Source organism: Psittacula echo (assembly GCF_963264785.1).
Source record: "Psittacula echo genome assembly, chromosome: 1".
Taxonomy (NCBI): Eukaryota; Metazoa; Chordata; class Aves; order Psittaciformes; family Psittacidae; genus Psittacula; species Psittacula echo.
In genome coordinates this window covers 53,677,498-53,698,327 of record NC_137735.1, presented here as the reverse complement: position 1 = coordinate 53,698,327, position 20,830 = coordinate 53,677,498, and the positions used below count along the sequence as shown (strand labels likewise).

The 20,830-nt window shown below is 44.2% G+C and overlaps 1 protein-coding gene across 3 annotated transcripts in view; it reads left to right on the top strand.

The window, feature by feature from the left end:
* The first annotated feature begins 12,376 nt into the window (after positions 1-12,376).
* Positions 12,377-20,830, top strand: part of TSPAN5 (tetraspanin 5) — a 96,694-nt gene continuing 88,240 nt past the window's right edge. For 2 of the 3 annotated variants that reach the window (XM_080639142.1, XM_080639144.1), the window contains exon 1: positions 20,197-20,731. In XM_080639142.1, the coding sequence (XP_080495268.1) occupies positions 20,651-20,731 (81 nt within the window). In that variant the 5' untranslated portion in view covers positions 20,197-20,650. Of the gene's footprint in view, positions 13,004-20,196; positions 20,732-20,830 lie in introns of those variants that run through there. The other variant, XM_080639143.1, reaches the window with a different exon arrangement.

Below are 20,830 nucleotides of genomic sequence, written 5' to 3'. Positions count from 1 at the left end.
TACTTTTTTCCATGTTGTGAAATCCAGGGCCTGTTTATTCTTTGGAGACAGTTTAAAAGGCAAAAAATGCCCTAAACACAAGGGTTTCATTACTGCTTGTACAGCAACAAAAAAAGATACTGTATTACTTAGAGCATTCCATGCAGAAAATTGCTTTCTGGCTCACTCGGGAGCCAGGAGCTCTGCTGTTTGCCTTCCTTTGGCACATACTTGGGTTCTTGGCCATGCTTACTTTAAACTCAGGGCTGACAGCAAAGGTGTGTTTCTATCTACTGACTTGGGTAAAATACTGGCCTCTTGTGTCCTGTTGCCAGCAGTGGCTGATGACAGGTTAAAAAACAGCCTAAGAAATGAAAGATCATTAGTGTCATCTTTCCTCTGGGACACCTTGTCAGCTTTTGACCAAACACCCTGCACCTAGACCATTGTGTTTAATAGATACTGACTAGTCTGTCTCCATCAATATGATGAGTCCCTTTCTGAATGAATTTATAGTATTGGGTTTAGATGTTCTCATGGCAACTGAATTTCCAGCATAGCTATGCATTGTGAGAAGGCAGCTCCATCTGTTTCAGCCTCCATAGTAGCTCCCCACAAACAAACCTGCCTCGGATTGAGCCTCCCCTTCCAATTCAGTCTGGTGGCAGACATGCTAGAACTACCGCTTAGCAAAAGAAGGTGGAGACACCAATCTTTGCTTTAGATGTTTTTTTTAACTATGAGCCAATCCTGTTCACAGCTTAGTTTGCATCTCTCCTTCTCATGTGTTGTTCAGTTGCTGAGTACTGGAAATCTGGTTATTCCTTCCACCTAGGGCAATGCAAACCATTCAGTTACAGTGCGTGTATATGAAAGTCTTGCAATATAGCAGATCGTATCTTAAATACAATGGAACTGCAGAAGCAGAAAATCTGATTTCTAATCAAACGAAGTAACTCTGTCTGAGTTTCTGCGATAGCACTAGCTGCCCTCCTCCAAGTCCACCCCACCTCATAAAGAGGTCCAGGTTTGTTTCATATACAAGCCTTATTTTTTGACCTTGGTAATAGTTGGGTCATTGAGTCCAGATTTCACTTGGCAGAGCTGTCCGTAGTTACTGTGTGCTTTCCACTTTGCTGCTGCTGCAAATCCTCTTTCAGTTAAACAAATTCAGATGGTGTATACTTGCAGAGGAGCCTCCTCTCCTGTGCTTGTGCCTGTCATGTTAGTTGTTTTCAAACAGCCCCATGGGTTCTTGATTACTTCAGGAACCTTGTGACCTAATAAACAAAGCAGCCATAAACAAAGCCAGCTTAATTTCTTCACATCAGGCATCTTGCCATGGAAAGTCAGTGTTAGCTGGATCAACTCTGTTGTCAAACAGAAGAGGTACCGAGAGAGATGACTCATCACGTAAACGCATCTTTCTCTCTCATGATGGGGGAGCTTTATGTGTGCTCCTTCTTCTCCAGGCTCTGCAGAGCAGGGACTGCATCAACGCAAGTGGCAGGGCCCTGGGCGCAGGGCAGGTTCACGTTGAAGCATGAGGTGCATTTCCATGGGGGTGGCTCCCTGGGTGAGCACATGCTTGTGTCTTCAGGCTGCCTCGTGCCAGAGCTCAGGCTCCCTCCTCCATAAAAGAACAATTATTCGCTGGATTTTGAGGTAGCCACAATAGCTCTTTCTTTTAAAGCTGACCTTCAAGAGGAGTAAGTGCTGTCAGCTGGATCCTGTTCTATCTGCTCTGTGCTATGTGAAGAAAGGCTCAAGCGAGAGACATGTTTGAGGATGTCCTGAGTTTCATTTTCTCTCTTCTGCTTGCTCTTTGCATCACCAGTTATGATCTTGTCTGTCCTGTATGACAGAACGGAAGACCTGGAAATGCAGTGGAAGTGTGGAGTCAAAAGAGTAACAGTTGGACCTGCTTGAGGGGAAGGGTCTTTTCTCTTCTTTGATTGTTCTAGAATAAATTCACAGTGAAGCTTGCAAAAAGAAAGGGACTCCTGTTACTGACAAACGTGTGTATGTGCAAACCCCTCGCTTGCTCATAGAGACTAATTCTACTTTTTAGGGAATCTCACCTGTTACTGGAGCCTCAGTTTCTGGTGCAAAGAGTTTCCATGTTCGACAGAGCTTGTGTCTGCAAAGGAGTTAAAAGCCTGACTCTGCTGCAATTGCTACAACTCTCCTATGTACAGCTGACAATCTTTCTGTGCTAAATAAATGTCTTTTCAGATTTTGATGCATCACTTTGCCTCCGGAAAAACTTGATTCTTTCCTAGACAAACCTATTTGAAGACAGAAATACTTCCAAAACCGCTTGTGCTTTATTTGTGCATGGGTTTTACCGGTAAGGGAAGTTTAATGAATAACCCTCATCTTGCCTCCTGAAATTAACTTTCTGGACTGTAATCTATTAACAAAACTTTCCTTAAGCTTACAAGAATACCAGCTATTCCACATGATAGCTTCTTTAATACACACTTTTTACATTCCAAAGGTAAGAGGATACAAATCTGTCAAGAAGTGATAGAAGACAAGCTCAAATAACAGAAAATCCCAGTGATAATCTGCTTTGCTTTGAAAAATGTAGGGAGGGAAGATTGTAAAATTTATAGACACACCAAGTTTGCATTTTATTTCAGTCCTCAGATTGAACTGAAGAACTGAATTTGTGTTATGGATGTAGATGTAATGCACACACTGCACTTAGTGTCTTGTTTTCAGTAAGTATCTTAAGAGAGACCTGTAATGTAGTGGTAAACTCTGTAGAAGATTCAGAAGCTAAATGTGAACACTGGATGTGGCTGCTGCTGAGTCATGCTGACAGCTCAGCCTGGTTAGCTTTAATGAAGGTTGAAAGTGGAACGGGGCATCTTTTAGGGCAAGGCTGCAGTCCTTGGCTGAGGAAGTCCTGCAGGCACTGTCAGTGCTCAGTCGTGCTTGTGCTGGCCTCTGAGCTGACAGTAAGGGAAAGGATTTGGCTTCTGATCCTCAGGCTTTTGGTGCTGAAAGTAGGACCTTAGCTTTTTGACTCTGTGCATAACATCTTATTAAACCATCTGAACAGTTCCTTTGCTGTCAGATATCGTTGAGGATGTAAACAAATATTCACTGACTTCAGGAACTGTGGCCAAAGTACATGGCTTGTTATTGCTCTATAATTTTCCCTAACTGTGATTAGGCATTCTTGCACTGGAGGCTGCCATTGCTGCTAAGGGTCTCTGGGAACACATATAACACTGTTTAAATGTGAGTGTACTGAGAATGAATGAGCTTATTTTCTCCTTGCAATCAGTCAGGTTAAAATTCAGTCATACCCATGGAAAGCCAACGGGAAAAGGGCAAGAAATCACAAGACAGAAGTGTTTTCTCCCCCAAGCAATTTTTCGTGGGGTCTGTCACAGGATGGCCTTCTGCAAATGTACATTTGCCATAGGAAATGGTTCCACAAAAAAGTTACGTGGCAATGGATGTTCCATGTCTTTAGTTAGATTTACCCAAGGGGAAGGACGTGCTTCCTGCCCTCTGACTTTATGGACAGACATTTGGCTGGAGAAAAAAGATGTTATTTGTGTGTGATAGTTCATATCCTATGAAGAAGGGCTGTTTGCACTTTTGGTGTACGAGTCACAGTGGACTAAGCACTGTGTGGTGCCAGTCAGTTGTTGCATACTGTTAGCTCTTGTTAAAAATACAGCTGGCTTGCTCTCTCACCTAGCTTGCATTAGTTATCTTGCCTCAGATGATATCAACTAAGATCACACCTTTTCTCTCAACCAAAAACAAGGCCACTTGTACAGTGCACATGGGGCTGTACAGCAGGTAACAGAACTGATCTGCAGCTGCTGTCAGTATTATTTTGTGGAAATCCAGGTTTCAAACTCACCTGCCTGCCTGATATTACCAGCTTCCCTTTGGATATATTAATTGGATCTGGCTTCAGCTTTATTTACCGCTAGGCTTGTTTTACTGTTCCAAGAAAGGCTTAGCCCCTTGCTAGAGCAGAACATGTGGTATTTGTCAGAAGGAGACAGCTTTAAGGCTGCCAGATAACCTGACCAGCCTGCTCCTCTGCAAACAATTTTGTGGGCCCTGCTAATAAGGATAAAGCAACTGCACTGAAGATGATTAGGAGATGCTGATGTCTGTAGGGGAGCAAGGCTCTCAGTGGAAAATTAGTGCTACTCTGGCATATAACTACCCTGAAAGAAAGCACTTAGAAGCTTATGAACATTTATAACATCTTGTTACTGATGATGACATTCATCTGCAGTTTTTCTGCTGTCACTGTATGTCATCAAGCCCCAGATGCTCATTATTTCATGCTCATCAGAATCACTGTTTTAGTTTGCAAGCCTGCAAGAAGCTCTCTGTGGCTTTTTGCAACAAACTGAATGATACCGAGCTGCTTGCAGACAAGCCTGGATGATGCTTATCAAAGAGCTACTCATGTCGTCCTTGCCTGTACCAGAAAAGGTGTCCATCCCATAGAATGAGGCATCAGGACTGAGTGCAGCTGTTTCCATTAACTCTGTTCAATCTGTATCAGAAACTGATTTTAAGCCCTGCAGGATTAATAGAAGCAATTTCATTTTGAGATTATATAGATAGACCTATGAAGTCATGTCGGTGCCGTTCTGCTAGTACTCATGCTATTTAAGAATTGTATTATAGATTGAACTTGAAAGGACTCAGGTATTTAAGATTGTCATTCAACCTTTTAGAGGTGGGCCAAGTTTAGCTGGTATGCATCTATAGTGAAAACCCTGAGCAGGAGAGCAGAGATCTGTTTTCTCATTACAAAGGCAATAGGGAAGCTCTGGCTTTAGGTTAAAACTGTCAGGTTTCACCACCGCAGGGAGGTGAAACTCCCAGCAAGCCATGTGAATAGAAAAGCAAAGGCTACAAAGCAGAAGAGGCTGAAGGGAAGATCTGGGTCTAAGGAAGAGACAGCTCAGAACAGGTCAAACAGAGAAGCACTGCGTGTCCTGCAAACATTTGTGGTGATGAAGCATGGGGAGGCATAAAAGCAGTCTGAAAATCTGAGTATTTGCCATCTGCAGAAAGCGAGAAGGGGAATCAGAGTGCAGGTATTGCTCTTTTCTGTCTGGCTCTATTGCCAGAGGTTCAAGACAAGGAATGGTTGCAGATGAGCCTGCTTCCTTCCCCTCTGTCCAAGGGATGTGGGCAACCTAGCAGCCTCCTTGCATTGCTTTCAATTCAGTACAGCTCCGCTCCTCACACCAAACTCTTTTAGAAGATCTGTGTGCTGTTATTGCCTGCCCTTGCCTTTCCCCATGTGAGTTTTGCAGGAGGAATGGATCAGTTTTGTTTGACATGACTTTGATGTCTGCTGCCTTTAAATCAGCTTCAACTGACGTGAGACTCAAGTGGTGGCAGCTGGGAGACTGCTTAGCTTCAAGCGTGGCTGGAGTTGTTCTGTGACCCGAAGAAGAAGGTGAACGTATTTTGCTCTCTGGGTGGCAGAATGCCATGCATTAAGGGAGACAGAACATAGGTATGTGGGAGGAAGCCCTTACTCAAACAGTTAATGCACCTAAATGTGAAGAAAGAGGATTTGGTGTCAACGTACACGTGTTGCCCACGGTTCGATGCAGTCAGCATGGCATGTGCCGCCAAAGCGCTGTTCCAGCTGCCGTGGGCACCTAAGTTTCCATGAGTTCTCACTGCCTGCTGGTGCTTTTGAGATTTACTGCTCCTGACATGCAGGAATATTTGTTTTTTACGTGTGAGTGAACCTGCAGGACAGGAGTGTTGATAGCTCACAGCTGACCACAGCGCGCTGAGAGCTTTACTGCAGCAGAATTTCAACTCCTGGCTGCAGGGTTAGGTTTGAAAGAAAAAGGATCAAACTGAACAGCTCTCATCAAGTCCTCTGATTTATAATTCCTAAATTGATTCTCTTCCTAGTCTGCTCTGCTTCGGTATATAAAGAAAACCATACATGCTTTTCCCTTTGTACTTAGAAAGCAGGCACGGATTAGGCTTGCTAAGCAATAATCAGCTTTCACTGGTTTAAAATTAACTAAAACAGCAATAGATTTATTTCTCTCAGCTGGTCGCAGTAGGGCTCAGAAGGTGTGTGGAAGAGGTGGCTCAAGCTTCTGTAGAAGGATGAAGACAGACGTGGCTTGCAGCAAGCTCTTCCTATTGCCAGAGGCATGGCGTCATGTCCAGCCTGTATGAGTTTTCCTGGCCTAGCCTCTTGGCTGCTAGGATAGCTATGTGGGAGAGGGGTCATCCTGCTGGGGATGGGAAAGCATGTCCTAGAGCTGGTGGAGGGACAGCAACAGCAGGCGTCCTGTGCTCCTGTCTGCCATCCTCCAGCTATTCCCCTAAAGAGAATGTCTTGTTGATGCTTTCCTCATCTCTCCTTTACTGCGCTGACAGTGAGCTATTTATTGTGAGTTGCAATTGAAACAGGTATGTTGGGGATTTTAAGCCCCTGCCCACTGCAGTGGGTGAGGACACTGAGAGGCCTTCACTGCTTTCATTTCCTCAGCTCCCCCACTAACATGCCAAGAGCTTCAATGTTTCTGACAGAGGATGCTGTACCACAGCTAGACTGAGTGTTTCTTGGTCCTTCTGAAGGCTTGCATTATAAGCTCACCCTTACCATTCAAGCCCATGAAGAGGAGACACGACCCGATCCTTAGTTATATGACCATGTTATATGACCCGACCCTTAGTCAGCACATCCTTTCAGCTCTGTGTAACTATGTTCGTATCACTGCCCACAGGTTCTGTGTGCCAGGAAAAGGAGGCTGGAGCCTGTGTGTGCCCCTGCATAGCTGCCCTGTGAGGATGAGGATGTTTGATCTTACTTTGTCTCCTCTAAGTAAACTGTTTTATTTTGTTTTTGTGTTTGGGTGTTTATTAACATGGCTACTAACTGGAACCCTGTAGTGTGACTTCAGTGTGTATCTCCAGGCTCATGTCACACTGGGTTTGGATTCTCTTTTTTTTTTTGGCAAGGCAGCAGCTAGAGTTTTCTTTTTCTCGCTATTGAGCGGTTAAACCAATAACCTCCTCCTGAAGTCACAACTGAGATCCATTTTCCTTGTTGAAACTGCAACTGTGCAATAGTTTACAGCATAGCACAGAGCTGTGCCTAGTGAGCAACTCGCACACTCTCGGTTTCTTCTATTGGCCAAGTCATGCTGGGAGATGCAGCATAAGGCTAAAAACCACCGCAGGGTGTGCAAGGTCTGTCTGTGTGAGAAGCATCTCTGAATCTCCTCCTAGACAGCACTGAGTAGTAGAAGGCTATTTTCCTTTTCTAGCATTAGGGGGAGCACAGCTGTTAACAGAAAGAGACTGTGTGGTAAAAGAGCCGTAAGGCACAAACAGAAAAGGAAGCTCCAAACCTTATGACTCCAATTCAAACCCTCTCCCTACACTATGGTCTGTGTATAATCCCCAAGCCACCAGTAACAAAACTTCTGCAGACACCCAAGACTGTAAGCCCTTTTTCTGAGAGACATCACACAAAGGAGAGGAGTAGATATGGACAGTCTGATCATTCTTCAGGCATCTAAAAAGAAGCAAATATAACTGAGTGGCATTAGCAATTGCTGAAATCTTGTTTGGTATTCCAGAGGTCTTGATGACAACAGTCATTCAGGAATGCTATTGCACCACCAGGAATGTCTCTGAGATGTTGCATTTTATAGACTGTAATCTCTTGCTTTAGCTTCCAGTGATGTCATTGGTGATCATACACGGGGCTTTTGGCTGCAGAGGAAAATATTCTCCTCTTGTTCTAAGCCCCTGGCTCTGCAGAGTGGTTTTGTTTTGTACTTTGGTAGGAACATTGCCCAATAACCTGTGCGGTAAAACCTCTCCACCCACAGCCAAAATCACAAAACTCCTAATGATTTACTTGGAGCTGGGCTTTCACATGTGGGATCAAAGTTCTTAGGCCTATTTAATTCCTCTGCATTTACCTCTGCTGGTTGTGCTTGCTTCCTCCATTCACGAAAAGTACCTTACTGATCAGCTCTATTTAAACCTGTAAGGATACTTCCTGGCTGCATTCTGAGCAAAGCCAGCAGAATCAGTTCCTCTGTGCATAAAAGGTACCAGATAATGACATTCAGGCCAAACATTCTATCAAGGATATTTTACTTCATATGTTTTTCCACAACTCAGCACATACTTTAATCATTGGAATGGACAGGCTGATTGATTGCTTGACTGATTCTCCTAGATTCAACACCTAAAATTAAATGTTCAATAGTTACACAGTCTTCGAGCTAAGGTTGCTCTCTGCATGTTCTTTGGAAGCAGGAGTCCAAGTCAACGCTTACTGTTTTGTGGGAGAGCAGAGGAGATCCTTGGAGAGCTGGCAACCACATCCCAGGCTTGGTTTCTAAAGGGAGACCAAGAGGGAGCATGGCAGTTGGGTTCAGCTCTTTCCAGTGATGCGATCGGCTGGTTCTTGTTGGTGTTACTGGTTTGGTTCTGTCGGGTTCACAGGAACACATAAGCATCTCCAGCTAGCCCATTCTGCAAACATTCAGTTTACTGGGAATATTTTGATGTTAGTATTGCCAAGAGAAATGAAGGACAAAGCGCTTAAGACGAACAGTTCCTCAGAAGGGAAGAGTCCAGCATGCCCCAGACAGGCATGCTTGGGTGGCAAGCAAGGTACTATTAACTGCAGAGGACTATGTGAGGAAGGCAAATTGTAATTGGTATGTGTGGATCCTTCCACAGTAGTATTACTCACGAGGAAGTTTCAATGAGACTTGTGGTGTTTGCAGTGCTTAGTCAGAGAAGGAGAAGTGGGAGAGAGTTGGAAAGGGACTAAAGAGGGAAGAATCTTGGGAAGGGCAAAGAAGAAGGACAGGAAAAGCAAACCTGTGTATCTCACCCTAAGAAGGGCATGAAGGCAACACATGCCCCAGAAATGACAGTGCCACGAAAGCTACAACAGAAATCACTGGTGGGAAGGGATGCTCTTCTTTCCTGCTCCTTCTTTTTTAATTTACTTCAAAAGGATGGCAGAAGCGTGAGGCAAACTGTTATTTATGTAGTGGGCAAGAGACACGTATGAGGACATCTGTTTTAAGGAGCTGCTTCAAAAAGAACCACAAGAGTGGAGTGTGTTTGCAGAGCGTAGCAGGCAACCTGCAGAGTAGCAGAAAGCAAGGCAGCAGTGATGCTCTGAGTGCAGACAGCCACAAATGGATACAGGATTGTGTGTATTTGTACTCCTTGCCAAACCACCCCACCCTCACCCCTGTGGGTATTCTACAAATTGAAGGAGGTGCTGTTTCCATGTTTTCTGCCCAAGAACATTGACCCCTTCTCTGTTGCTCTCCTTCCCGACTCCTTTTTCTTAAGTCAGCAGCTTTTAAATTCCAGCTTTGAGCCTTTTAAAAAATAACACTGTTTCAATGAATATCCAAAACATATGGCAGGGGAATGCAGAGTTGGATGCTACTCTATCCCAAAGATGAGGCCCTGTTCACCTGGCAAAAAGGAAAAGCAGGCTGAGAGATTTTGAAGCGGAATACTCAAGTCTAAAATTCTATCCTAGTCTCTTACTGACTGCTGAGTACAGGAACAGGCAGCAAACCTGGACACTGATTTACTAAGATGCTGTAAGAAAGTCTATTACGGCTCACCTGTTGCCTCTGCTTCCCAGTGGATAAAACAGACAACTTCGCACAGCTTTCTGCTCATTTTCCTTCTAACATCTGTAGTTTCACAGCTCAGAAAGTATTGTGGTGTAGGATTCAAGGCAAAAATCAGGTGTGATCCATCAGTGAAATGAGAAAGGCAAAGACAGATGGCATGAGGCAGCCATCCCACCAGGAACACAGTGTTGCAGGCACCGGGCAGTTAATTTCTTAGGTTAGCCAGGTGAGAAAGCATGTTTGATAAAGACCAGATGAAAAATGAGCATAATTGCTCTTTGGGAGATTCAACCTCTCTGTGGCCAAACACTCCTTAGAACAGAACTCTGACAAAACTCATGATAAATTTGCATCCGTATCCATTTTCCAGTTTTTGGTAGGAGAATCAATGGCAAATACCACTTCAAAGTAGTAACCAGATGTGTTACCCCTGTTTTTCTAGCTATCCACTGTAGGTAACAGAGACATTGCACAACTAGAAGTGAGAGTTTGAGATATAGTAGCTGATATCACTGTAGTAGGAAGCAGCTGTATTTCTTTTCTACACTAGTGGCTGTCAGCAAGTAACACTGAGCTGACTCAGGATATCCCCTACCTCAAGGGAAGCATTATCCTCTGTACTTGCTCCAGTACTGTGTGTTCTGATAAAGAACAAATGTGTCTGCTAAAATCAGTTCATGCTGCAGTTACTACTTTGAATGAAACTTTGTTTTCAGATACAAAAATTCTCACAGCACGAAGTAACTATTTGGAGTTTCACAGAAATTGACTGGCTATGCCTGCTATAACCGTGACTGTACTTTTGTGTTTTGTAGCTGAGTACAACCTGCAATGCAGTTTCATGTCTATATAAGCCACAAATGCGATGTGCTTTGGACAAAATTTCATATTTCAAAAGAGTTCTGTAGCAGTCAGAATAGCTTGGAGTAAAATTTAGCAACAGGGAATTTAATATCATGCTGTTACTCCATAGGTTAACAAACAGATGTCATTATGTAAGAGAGGTGGTATCTTTAATTTTGGTTGATGTAGCTAAAGCACATCCATCTAAAGCTGGGTAAAGAGAGAATTTGCTTTATGTTTTTATTAAAATTAAATTTACATTGAAAATAATGGTCATTTAACATCCAGACTGCATAGGCTATCCCACTGGGTACCTCTTGCCTGTGCCTATGCAAGTTGCATACTAGGCCCTGCAGGACTCACTCTCAAGGAGATGTGGGCTTCTAAACACTAAGATCGCTTTTGGAATGGGAGCTCTGGTGTACTGGGCTGAATACCAAGAGGTATTCAGGCATACACAGTGTATGTTTTTTATTCTTTCTTTGAAGTATTTCATGGTTTACTATTTTGATGTCTCTTCAGACCTTGCCAATATTAAGCTTTTTCTGTTAGTTTGTAACCACACAGAAAATATGAAACAGTTCAGTCTCAATAAATTTGGTAGGTAGGAGTTTTATCCTATATTGAAATCGTATGGCTTACTTTGTGTAGCTGTTTGAGTGCATCGCTCTTGTTTCAATTGTGACAATACACCTCTCTTTTCCTTGTGTGAAGCGGGGCTTGAACGCATTGCACCATTCTGCTGCCCATATCCTCTAGACGTGCTGTTCTCTGATATGGAATTATGGAAAACTGCCCAAAATTTTCCCAGAATACCGCTATACAGTTGCAGGCACAGTGGCAAGTGCAAGCTCGCAAGGACACAGATACATTCCAGGAAAAAGACTGAATCAGTACAATAAGCAGGCAACAGTAACAGGTGTACTTGTATAGTATAGAACACTGACTGCAGGCTCTGCCTTGTCTATCTAGTGCAAGCTGACCTTGTGTTTCCTATGGTTACTTCTCCTGCCAAACTTAGAATCACAGAATCAACTACATTGGAAAAGACCTTTAAGACCATCAAGTCCAACCATTATCCCAGGACTGGCAAGACCACTAAACTGTGTCACTAAGGGCCGCATCTACACGTTTTTTGAACACTTCCAGGGATGGTGACTCCACCACTGCCCTGGGCAGCCTGTTCCAATGCCTGGCCACCCTTTTGGTGAAGAAATTGTACCTAATATCCAATCTAAGCCTTCCCTGACACACCTATCACTTGTTACATGGGAGAAGAGACCAGCCACCACCTCTTGCCATCCTCCTTTCAGGCAGTTGTAGAGTGCAATGCATTTCAGCTGCCAGGTCCTGCACCTATCAAAATTTGGGAAATGTTTCCTGCTCCATCTACGGAGCACACGGAGGCCCATGGAAGGCAAACATAAGCAGTACACCAGTGTAATTTACCACTAGATGGCTGGACCTCCTTTTTGTCCAGCTCTCGGTTTTGTTCCCGGCTCTGAGTGACAGTGCTCAGAGCAGAACAATGGACTCATTGTAAGCTCTCTCCCTACCCCCTTTATAACTTAGCATTTTTAAACAGCTGATGCTTTTAGCAGATTTACCTTTATGATGAATATTTCAGACTTTTCAAACCTACTGAAAAAGCTGTGCTGATATCTAAGAAAATGATAGATGTTTGCTGAGACAAAAATCTCCCTAACTCCTGTTATTTTTTTCCATTCCATTACATATGTGACACAACTTTCATTGAGTGTTTCATTTTACGTGTGTATGCATAAGTGCGACACACTTAACAGTTCATCACTCAGTTGGGATATCACATTATAAAGTCCTGAGAAGTCACGACATAGCAGTCACATATTTTTGTCTGGTGAATTTGGTGACGTAAAATCTGTAAAACTTTTAGACACTGAGGTTTATGTCACTGTGGTTCGGGGCAGAAATGTCTGTCCTGGGCAAAATTAGCTTTCCTTTGAGAAAAATTATTTTACTCACGGTCAGTCTCTTCAAAAAGGTTAATACTTCTGGGTAAAAATGTCAGCTCGCCTGATGACTGCAGACTGATATATTATACTGAGCAATGGAGGCCTACTTCAAAAGGCAGATTTCTCCTGCCTGAAAGCAGACAAGAGGAACAAAGTATGCATCTGTTTCTTGAAGATATCACTTCTTTTTTTTTCCCCTTATCAGTCTCTTCTTCACACTTTCACATCTGTTATTGTATTTACTGGGTCCACATTGTGTATTTATAGACATGTTTGTATCCTTGAGTTCCAAACAACAGAGAGGTACAATTTTTAATTAGATTTACTTTAGCTGTTTTGCAGTTGCAACACTAGCATTTTATGCTTGCCATTTGCAGGAACAAGGAGGAGACATAATCTCTGCCTCCAAGGTAGTATAATCTCAGATGTCAAACCTGGAAATCTCAGGGCCCTTTAATAGTGGTGCAAGGGTCTGAAGCTATGCTGAAGATATGTGAAGATGTGATGGTGGTACCTGAAATGGTAAGACCGAGGTGAACCTAGAAATAAGTCTGGGGTGGGGTTTCTTTTATTTTCCAAATATTGTCTCAGATACCAGTGACCCACAGTTCAATTTTCTTAAAGCACTACGACAGCAAAAAAAGTTGATGGTATAATTAGTGTGGTAGAAGAAGAGCAGGAAATTAAAACAAATTCTACATATCCAAACTCACAGGGAAACATGGGTGGCGAAGCATACAGCAAATGACAAGCCTCTGAAGAAATAGACTTCAAAAGTAATTGTTCAACCCAACAAGAATATTAGCGGCTACTCTGTTCTCATCTGCAGGGAAGTTTCTGGGGTTTTTTAATATAATCGGAGAGAGTAAGAAAGGCTCGGAAATTTCTTCTTACTGGAATTACAAACAAATAAATTGTACATTTTTCTGAAGTGCCTTCCTTTTAAAGGTGCCTGAAGGGTATATGTGCAGTTTATTTATGAAGCGTAACCTTGCACTCGGAAGAAGTCCAGAAACAAAGTCTGGACCCAGTTTACTTGCTCTTTGAACTTTTCAAAATAGAGGAGGTCCCAAGTAAATAGAGGAATTGTGTGGCTAGCTTGAGTCTTATCTTCTGCTACTTAATCCTGCTACAAACAGCATGCTATGGCTGAGCAAAGAGGACTATCTGCCAACGATGTAGCATTACCACAGGCCGGCTATATTCCTCCCACCCTCCTATGGGAAGTAAAAAGCCCTGACAACACAGCATGGTTTTGTAATGACTCTAGTACTGCTATTTTATGCCTTTTGGGAATATTGGGGTTTTTTTTAAGTATTTTATTTACCTTGTTCCTAAGCAGGTCCATCAGCATAAACTATATATTATAACTATAAACTATATATTACTGTAAAATACCTGGTTCGCTGGTGTTATTGAAAGTGCTATGTTTGCTGTGGCAGCTGTCTGCATAATATCTGAGAAATCAGAAGTGTCAATACCAAATGTAAAGGAAACTCTGGTATCTTTGATCCTGCTATGTGGTAACTGTTGTGAGACATGAATGGAGGTGTGTATGGAGAACAAGACACAAAATTATGAGTAAATCAGGTTAAACATATCGAACACCTTGCTTGGGATTACCATCTCACTTGCAGAAACTCCTGTAAAGTCTTAAAAACTGTTAAGAGGCCCTGGATACATTCTGTCATGTAGTCCGACAGACAGGAGACACTGAAGTCACAAAGATGGCAGCCCTTTTGCCACTCCTATTGCCATAGCCCAGATGAGCAAGCATGTTCCTACCACAGGTGAGGAGGTGGCTCCCTGCAGCTGGAGTGCACTGCAGATCTGGGGCCTCCTCCAGCAGGTGCTGACTCCCTTGAGTACCTCATCACCCTCCCCAGAAGGTTTTGGATCAACTCTGCTGTGAAGGCAATGACACAGAGTACCTTCAGATCACAGCATCTCTACAGCCATTTGAACTAAAAAACAATGGGAAAAGTGTTGCTTAGATTTAAAACAAGAGCTTGTTGCACAGTTGGCTTTTCCCACTCTGTTCTCAGCAAGATGATTTGAAGCCCCACCTGCACAGAGGTCTGGGAGCTGAGCTTTCAACCAGGCTGGCCAAACATCTGCTCCAACACCTTTTAGCTCCTCTCTAGCTTGTGGCTTTCGGCCAGGCCAGGCCGAAAGCTTTTCTAAAAGCTGGGCTCGGAGATGAATTGGTCTGCTAGCCTTCCGTCCCACCACTCTGACTGCACCTTGCATTTAAAGCCTACAACCATCAGATTTGCAGTCTTGCACACGCTCATCCAAACTCCTGCTTCCACTCACTGACCTTCTGACAGGTTTACAGATCTGCCTGGAAAGAGATGGCAGACTGATTCCTGAGGGATTGTTCATGTGGATAACTCTGATTCAGGCTCACAGGAAAAATAAAAATCTGCACAGGAGGAGGGATGGGAAGCTCAGGTGGCTTAGGGTTGAGTAAAGAAAACCCTTGGAGGGAAACATACTCAAACATTACTAAAAATGGTGGATTTGATGAAAATCTTATCACCATTAAAACACACTCAGAGGAAATCTTCACTCTCCTGAGTACTATTACAGAGTAAACACCATATGTTAAACCTCTGAGCTGTGAAGCGAGGGTGTCCTGTGTTGTTTGATGAAGAATGGCTGAGAGCAACTCAGAGGGCCTCGAAAACCTAATGGACCTTAACTTTAGAAAATCATATGGTGCTTTATCGTAGGATAAACATCAGTTGCCCTTTTGGATGGAGCATTGTCAAGAATTACACCAGAACCTTTAGGTATACACAAGCAGCAGTCTGTGTTTGGGAAGGGAAGTTTCCAAATTTGCAGTTTGTCCAGTGCCTTTAGCAATACAAAGTTAGAAGGGAAATTTGGTACTTGCTGGAGTCTAACAACCAAAGCACCAGTAACAAAAGGGGAGGCGACTGCCCACATTCTGATTGTAGCAACCCCTAATTCAGGACTGCAAATCTGTGTTTCTTTTGTAGAATAATGCATATGTTTTACCTCATTAAGCCTTGTCACTGCTCCGTGCATAAAACTGCTGTAACAAGTACTTTATCGTTTATGCACTTTGGAGCCAGTTTGGATGTAAGAGTGTACAGAACCACACCTGCAGTCACTGTGTGACTGAGCTATGGACTAGGTACGTCATACTATTTATGCTTCATCATTGTATAGACTTGTCAGGGGAATTAATATGAGTGAGCTCTGCAAAAATCTCCAGAACAGGGGCTTGCTGAGGCACTGCAGTACATAAACAGAGCTGTCCTTCTGAACATTTGCCCCAAGCAGCACCATGGTGCAGCTGCAGCCCAAAAAGCTGCTCTTTTGCTTTTGACCGCACAGCGAGAGGGAGGAAGTGTACCACCGCTCCCACCCTTCCTCTCACAAGCAGCAGAGGTACCAGCTCCCTGTGCTGGGCAGAAAAATTATCTCTTCCCTCTCTCAAAGGAAAGAAACAGCAGGGTGCATTATTTTTCCCTACAGTTTCAAAGTAGCATTTCAGGCACTAACGGTCTGCATATCTCATTTTGCATATGTTTGCTCTAAAGGGACTTCTGAGGCTGCATCTTCACGTCTATCTGCTTAGAATGCTGCAAGACTTGTCTGGGCTCATCTTGAACAAACCAGCTGGCAGACTGCAAGCAGTACAGCTCAGCTCAATAGGCTTTGTGACCATTATTGCGGATACTTGGTAGTTCTTTTTAAGTAATTTGCATCCTGGTTAGTAGCTCTCATCATCTTTGTTCCAAAATCTGCCAAATGCTGGTCGGAAGTGGAGTGAATACAACTTGTAGCTTCTTAAGATATTCTTAAGAACACTTGAAAGAATGGATCCTTACACCAAAAGTACAGCATTCAGAGAAAGAAAATTAATGCTCAGATACGTATTCTCTTGAGAAAGTAAAATCAGACATAACGCAATTGCTTATGAGTTATTATTTGGTACACCTTAGCTTCAGATTCTGGCCTTTAACTCTGTAAATGTATAGACATGCTTAATGATCTGTGAATCATCCTAACAACGTTCTTGTTATCAGATTATAATGACGTTGGGTTGGTCCTGCAAAGGGATATTATTATCCAATATTGAGAGCTAAGTTTCATATGAAAAAGCAGCTCAACACTCACCAGAAAGCCACTAGCCAGTGTTAGCCTTAACAGTAATCAGTACTTGCACTTGTGAACTAAATGAAAAGATTTGTGTTGTTATTGTGGGAAGCAGAAGTCCTGTTCACAGCTCTGACACTGCATGTAATTCCACCAAGGCTGATACAACTTGTGTCACCACTTGAGTTTGGTTCTATAGAATTCTTGTCTAAAAACTTCACTTAAACCCAAACCCCAACCCCTCATCAGTGATCGCTCATTTGCTAAGCAGAAAACTAAGTGTTTTCCTGGTTGCAAAACCATCAAATGAACACAAATGGCATTACGAGCCAGTACGGTATTTAGATTGAAAAATATTCTGAGGTAGATAATACCTCCAACTCTATAAATCTTGTTGTATGTCAAAAAGCTGTATGGCTTCCCCATGGAAAAATATTGCCATCCTATGAATTTCAGTGAAAATGAAGTGTCTAGGAAATAACAAGACTTATGGACACAGACATTGAACTCCTCTTAGACCACAACCCTTTATCTCACTAAAAGTGGCACTTGGTGAGATTAGCAATGTGATAACTCATGGAACTTTGGTCTTCAATGTGCTGCTTAGCCATTTCTCATCTTGAGTCACTCAGACTTGCATTTCTTTTTCTCTGGAAAATGTCAAAGAATTCATAGATCAAAAAACAGGAGCTGACACAAAGATAGAGGTGCTGGATCTAAGAAATGATTTAATTGAAGGAATTAGGTGAGAAGTAAGAATTTAAGAGTCCACAACTGTTCCCCTTATGCAAATTTCTCAAACTTCCTGCACTTACTACTATTAGACTTGGCCAGTCTTTAGTCAGAAGCCCATTGATATTTACATCTTAGAGATGAAAAGTGTATTTCATCATTTGGATGCGACTTCTTCTCCAATGTCAGTAGTAAATCAAAACATTACTTAGCGTTAGGAAGCACTATGCTACTAAAAACATTGCTTTGTCATTGAAATACTTCCATTAGTACTCCCGTGACTAGTCAGTTGAATTACAAACGAACAGAATTTGTATAACTGTCTTGCCATACTGCAAGGAAAGGTAATGTCACTCCTGCTTAGTATCACCTAAGGCTTTTGTGCCAAAACATCACACTGGAACTTGGTATTAACTGATAACTAACAGTGAATTTAAGGTGCTGTCACAGTTATCTTGCTCAGCCAGACCTAGGTGGCCAAAGCATGTAAGAAGAGATCCACAAGAGATGGCACAAAGCCAAAGGATTTTTAAAATTTTTTTTAATCTATCCCTGTTTGTTTAGGACAGGAGATAAAACGCGTTTATAAACCAGAGAGGTTGCTGCAGGTGCAGAGGACTCTGTTCCAGCTGGCATTCGGAAAGATCAGTTACCTACATCAAAGCTGTTCTGCTGCCTTTGCTGTCTGGTTGCTCGTTTCTGAGGCTGCACAGGAACTCTACACACAAAGTGAATTAAAAAGAGCAAGGCTCTGTGTTCAATACCCTCTTCAAGTGGGCACTCTACTCATTAACATCAGACATCCTAAGTTCTCTTAAAGCTGATCAGGTGATGGGACAATGTGAAATGCTTTTGACATTAAAATGAGACTTGGCAATGCTATACTATTCTCGATTGAGAAAGCAAGTGAATTCATGTAATCTGATGCTATAATTGATGTAGGTTGCATTTCTTTTTAAGTTGTTGATTTGGAATGAATGGATTAATACGTAAGCCATCTGAGATTGTTACTGAATTTATTGTAATCAATATTACTCTGCAATATTTTCCTCTTGCCTGTGAAGCATTAAAATGCTAAAGGGTGCCAACACGTGGTGTTAGCAGGGTGTTATGACAGGAATATTACAAATGTTTGTACAGGTTGTCACCAATATTTGAAGCCACTTGTAAAAACAGCACCTTAATATAACACATTATTACCATACCCTACTGTATGTATGTACCGATGTGTTTTTACTCATTGGTACAGAACCTAAGGATTACTGATTATTCACCCTTTTCTGCCTTCTTCCCATGGGTGGTCTTGCAAAGATACAGTGTTAACAATACCCTAACAATAGACATAGAGACAACATTCATGTGGTAAACTATACAGTCATAGTTAAATTGTATGAATATGCTGCATTTATTTCTTATTTACCGATAACTGCTTATTTTCGTGGAACCCTTTCAGCAGATCCTTTTTCTTAATATCTACCAGACCTGACAGACAAATATTTTCCTTCTCTTTCAAAAAAGACACATGACCAAGGTCCCATAACGAATATGAAGTGACCTTGAACCAAAGACTATTTTTTGTAATTCTAACAATTCATACTTTTGAAGTGTGTTATCTTACATTTCCCATCTCTACAAGGTTGTAATTTATTACAAAGAAGTCTTCTATCTTTTGAATTAAAATATTGCACTTACAGCTAGATCAGAAGACTCTAAAGACTTGAAACACTAAAATGATGATATTCTTCAGCAAAGAAATGCTGTTAATTATTCTGTTAATGCCAGACCATGCAGACTCCTGAATCTCAAACAACCTATGAATACAACTAAGCCACGTAACTTTACAGTTGGCAAGTCCAGCATGAATTCGGAGTATGTTAAAATATAAACCCTAGAAAGCATTGTAAAATGGTTCTTCATGTGTTCCTGTGCGTGCAGCGAATACAAGTTCAAGTGGGAGGCGATCTGAAGGCACCCATTCACAATAACCTCTACAGTACAATTATGGTCTTGCTCCTCCTCATTACCACTGCCAAGCTAGAACCGTGCTGCTGTCCTGCCTTTTCTCCCCGAGCGGGCTACAGAACGCTATCCCCTGTTGCCTGACGCTAGGCAGGCTGTGTAATTCCCCACTGCCTCGGCTTTGGCCGCCCCAGATGCAGGAGGGAGGGAGGGAACCCGCCGGCCTGGCACCGCTGCGTTGTGTGCAACGCCGGGGCTCAGCGAGCCCGCCGGGTACTTTGCCGAGGGAGACGTCGCGGAAAGAGAATGGAAGACACCTCCGCTTGGACTTACAAACCCGTAACGAAGACATGGGCTCACCAAACCCCGTTACCGCTCTCGGGCACCTAACACAAACAACACGGCGTTCACCCCAGCGCGGGCAGGTGCGGTCACTAACGCCCACCCCACGGCAGGCTCTCCGCACGGCGGCTGCCCTGCACGGCCGCTCCCACAGCCTCCCCGCCGGACCCGTTACGTAACTGAGGCGGTGGCAGCGACAGCCACAGCCAGGCCACCCCCTCAGACCAAGACTGGCCACGGCCCCCGTATGATCACCCCCAGGGGAGCCACCTCACGACCATCCTCTCCGCTAGCCCCGGCCCGCCGGGCCGCGCACCCGGCTATAGAGACACACACTCCGCGGTGGGAGGGGTGGATGGAGGGTGGTGAGATAGAGGAGGGGCCGCCCCTGCCCCGCCCTCAGCGCGCCGCCGCGCAGTCGTATTGGCGAGGCGCGCCGCCAATCACACCGCCGCGGCTGCCGGTGGCGATCCTCAATCCGCCCCCCCCCCCTCCCGCGGGGCGGGGCGCGCGCGGCTGCCGTTGCCGCTGTGGGGGCGGGGGAAGGAGCGAGCGTTGTTCGAGAGGGCTTGGGGCGCCGCGCGGCTCCGGCAGGGCAGTGCCGAGCCGAGCCGAGCCGGGCTGTGGTGGCGCCGAGCTCCCCGCTCTGCCCCGGCAGCACCTTCCCCTGGCGGCTCCTTCCCTCGCTGCCGCCCCTCTTCTTCTCTCTGCCCCCCTCCCGCTGCGAGTAGCCGGGGCCTCCTCCATGCAGGAGAAGAGGAGGAGGTGGGAGCTGCTCGCCGGCCATCCCCGGCGCCCGGCAAGTCGGAGTCGAGCCGCCGTCGCGCCGCTCTTGCCACATCTCCCCACGGCGAGTAACCGGCGCTGAGCCCTGCCCGCCGCGCCGTCCCAGCCCCCCTCCGTATAGATCCATCCCGTCCGTCCCCCCCTCTTCTTATTCATTTCCCCCCCCCCCCTTTGGTTCTCAACCTGGCTGCAAGCAAAGTGTCTTCATGAGCGCAGAGGATGTCCGGGAAGCACTACAAGGGGCCTGAAGTCAGTTGTTGCATCAAGTATTTCATCTTCGGCTTCAATGTCATTTTCTGGGTAAGTGGGCCGGTTGAACGGCGCTTCGTGTCTTCCTCTGCCACCTTTTCCTCCTCCTTCCGCTCCGCCGATCCCGGGCTGGGCACGGCCAGGAATGAA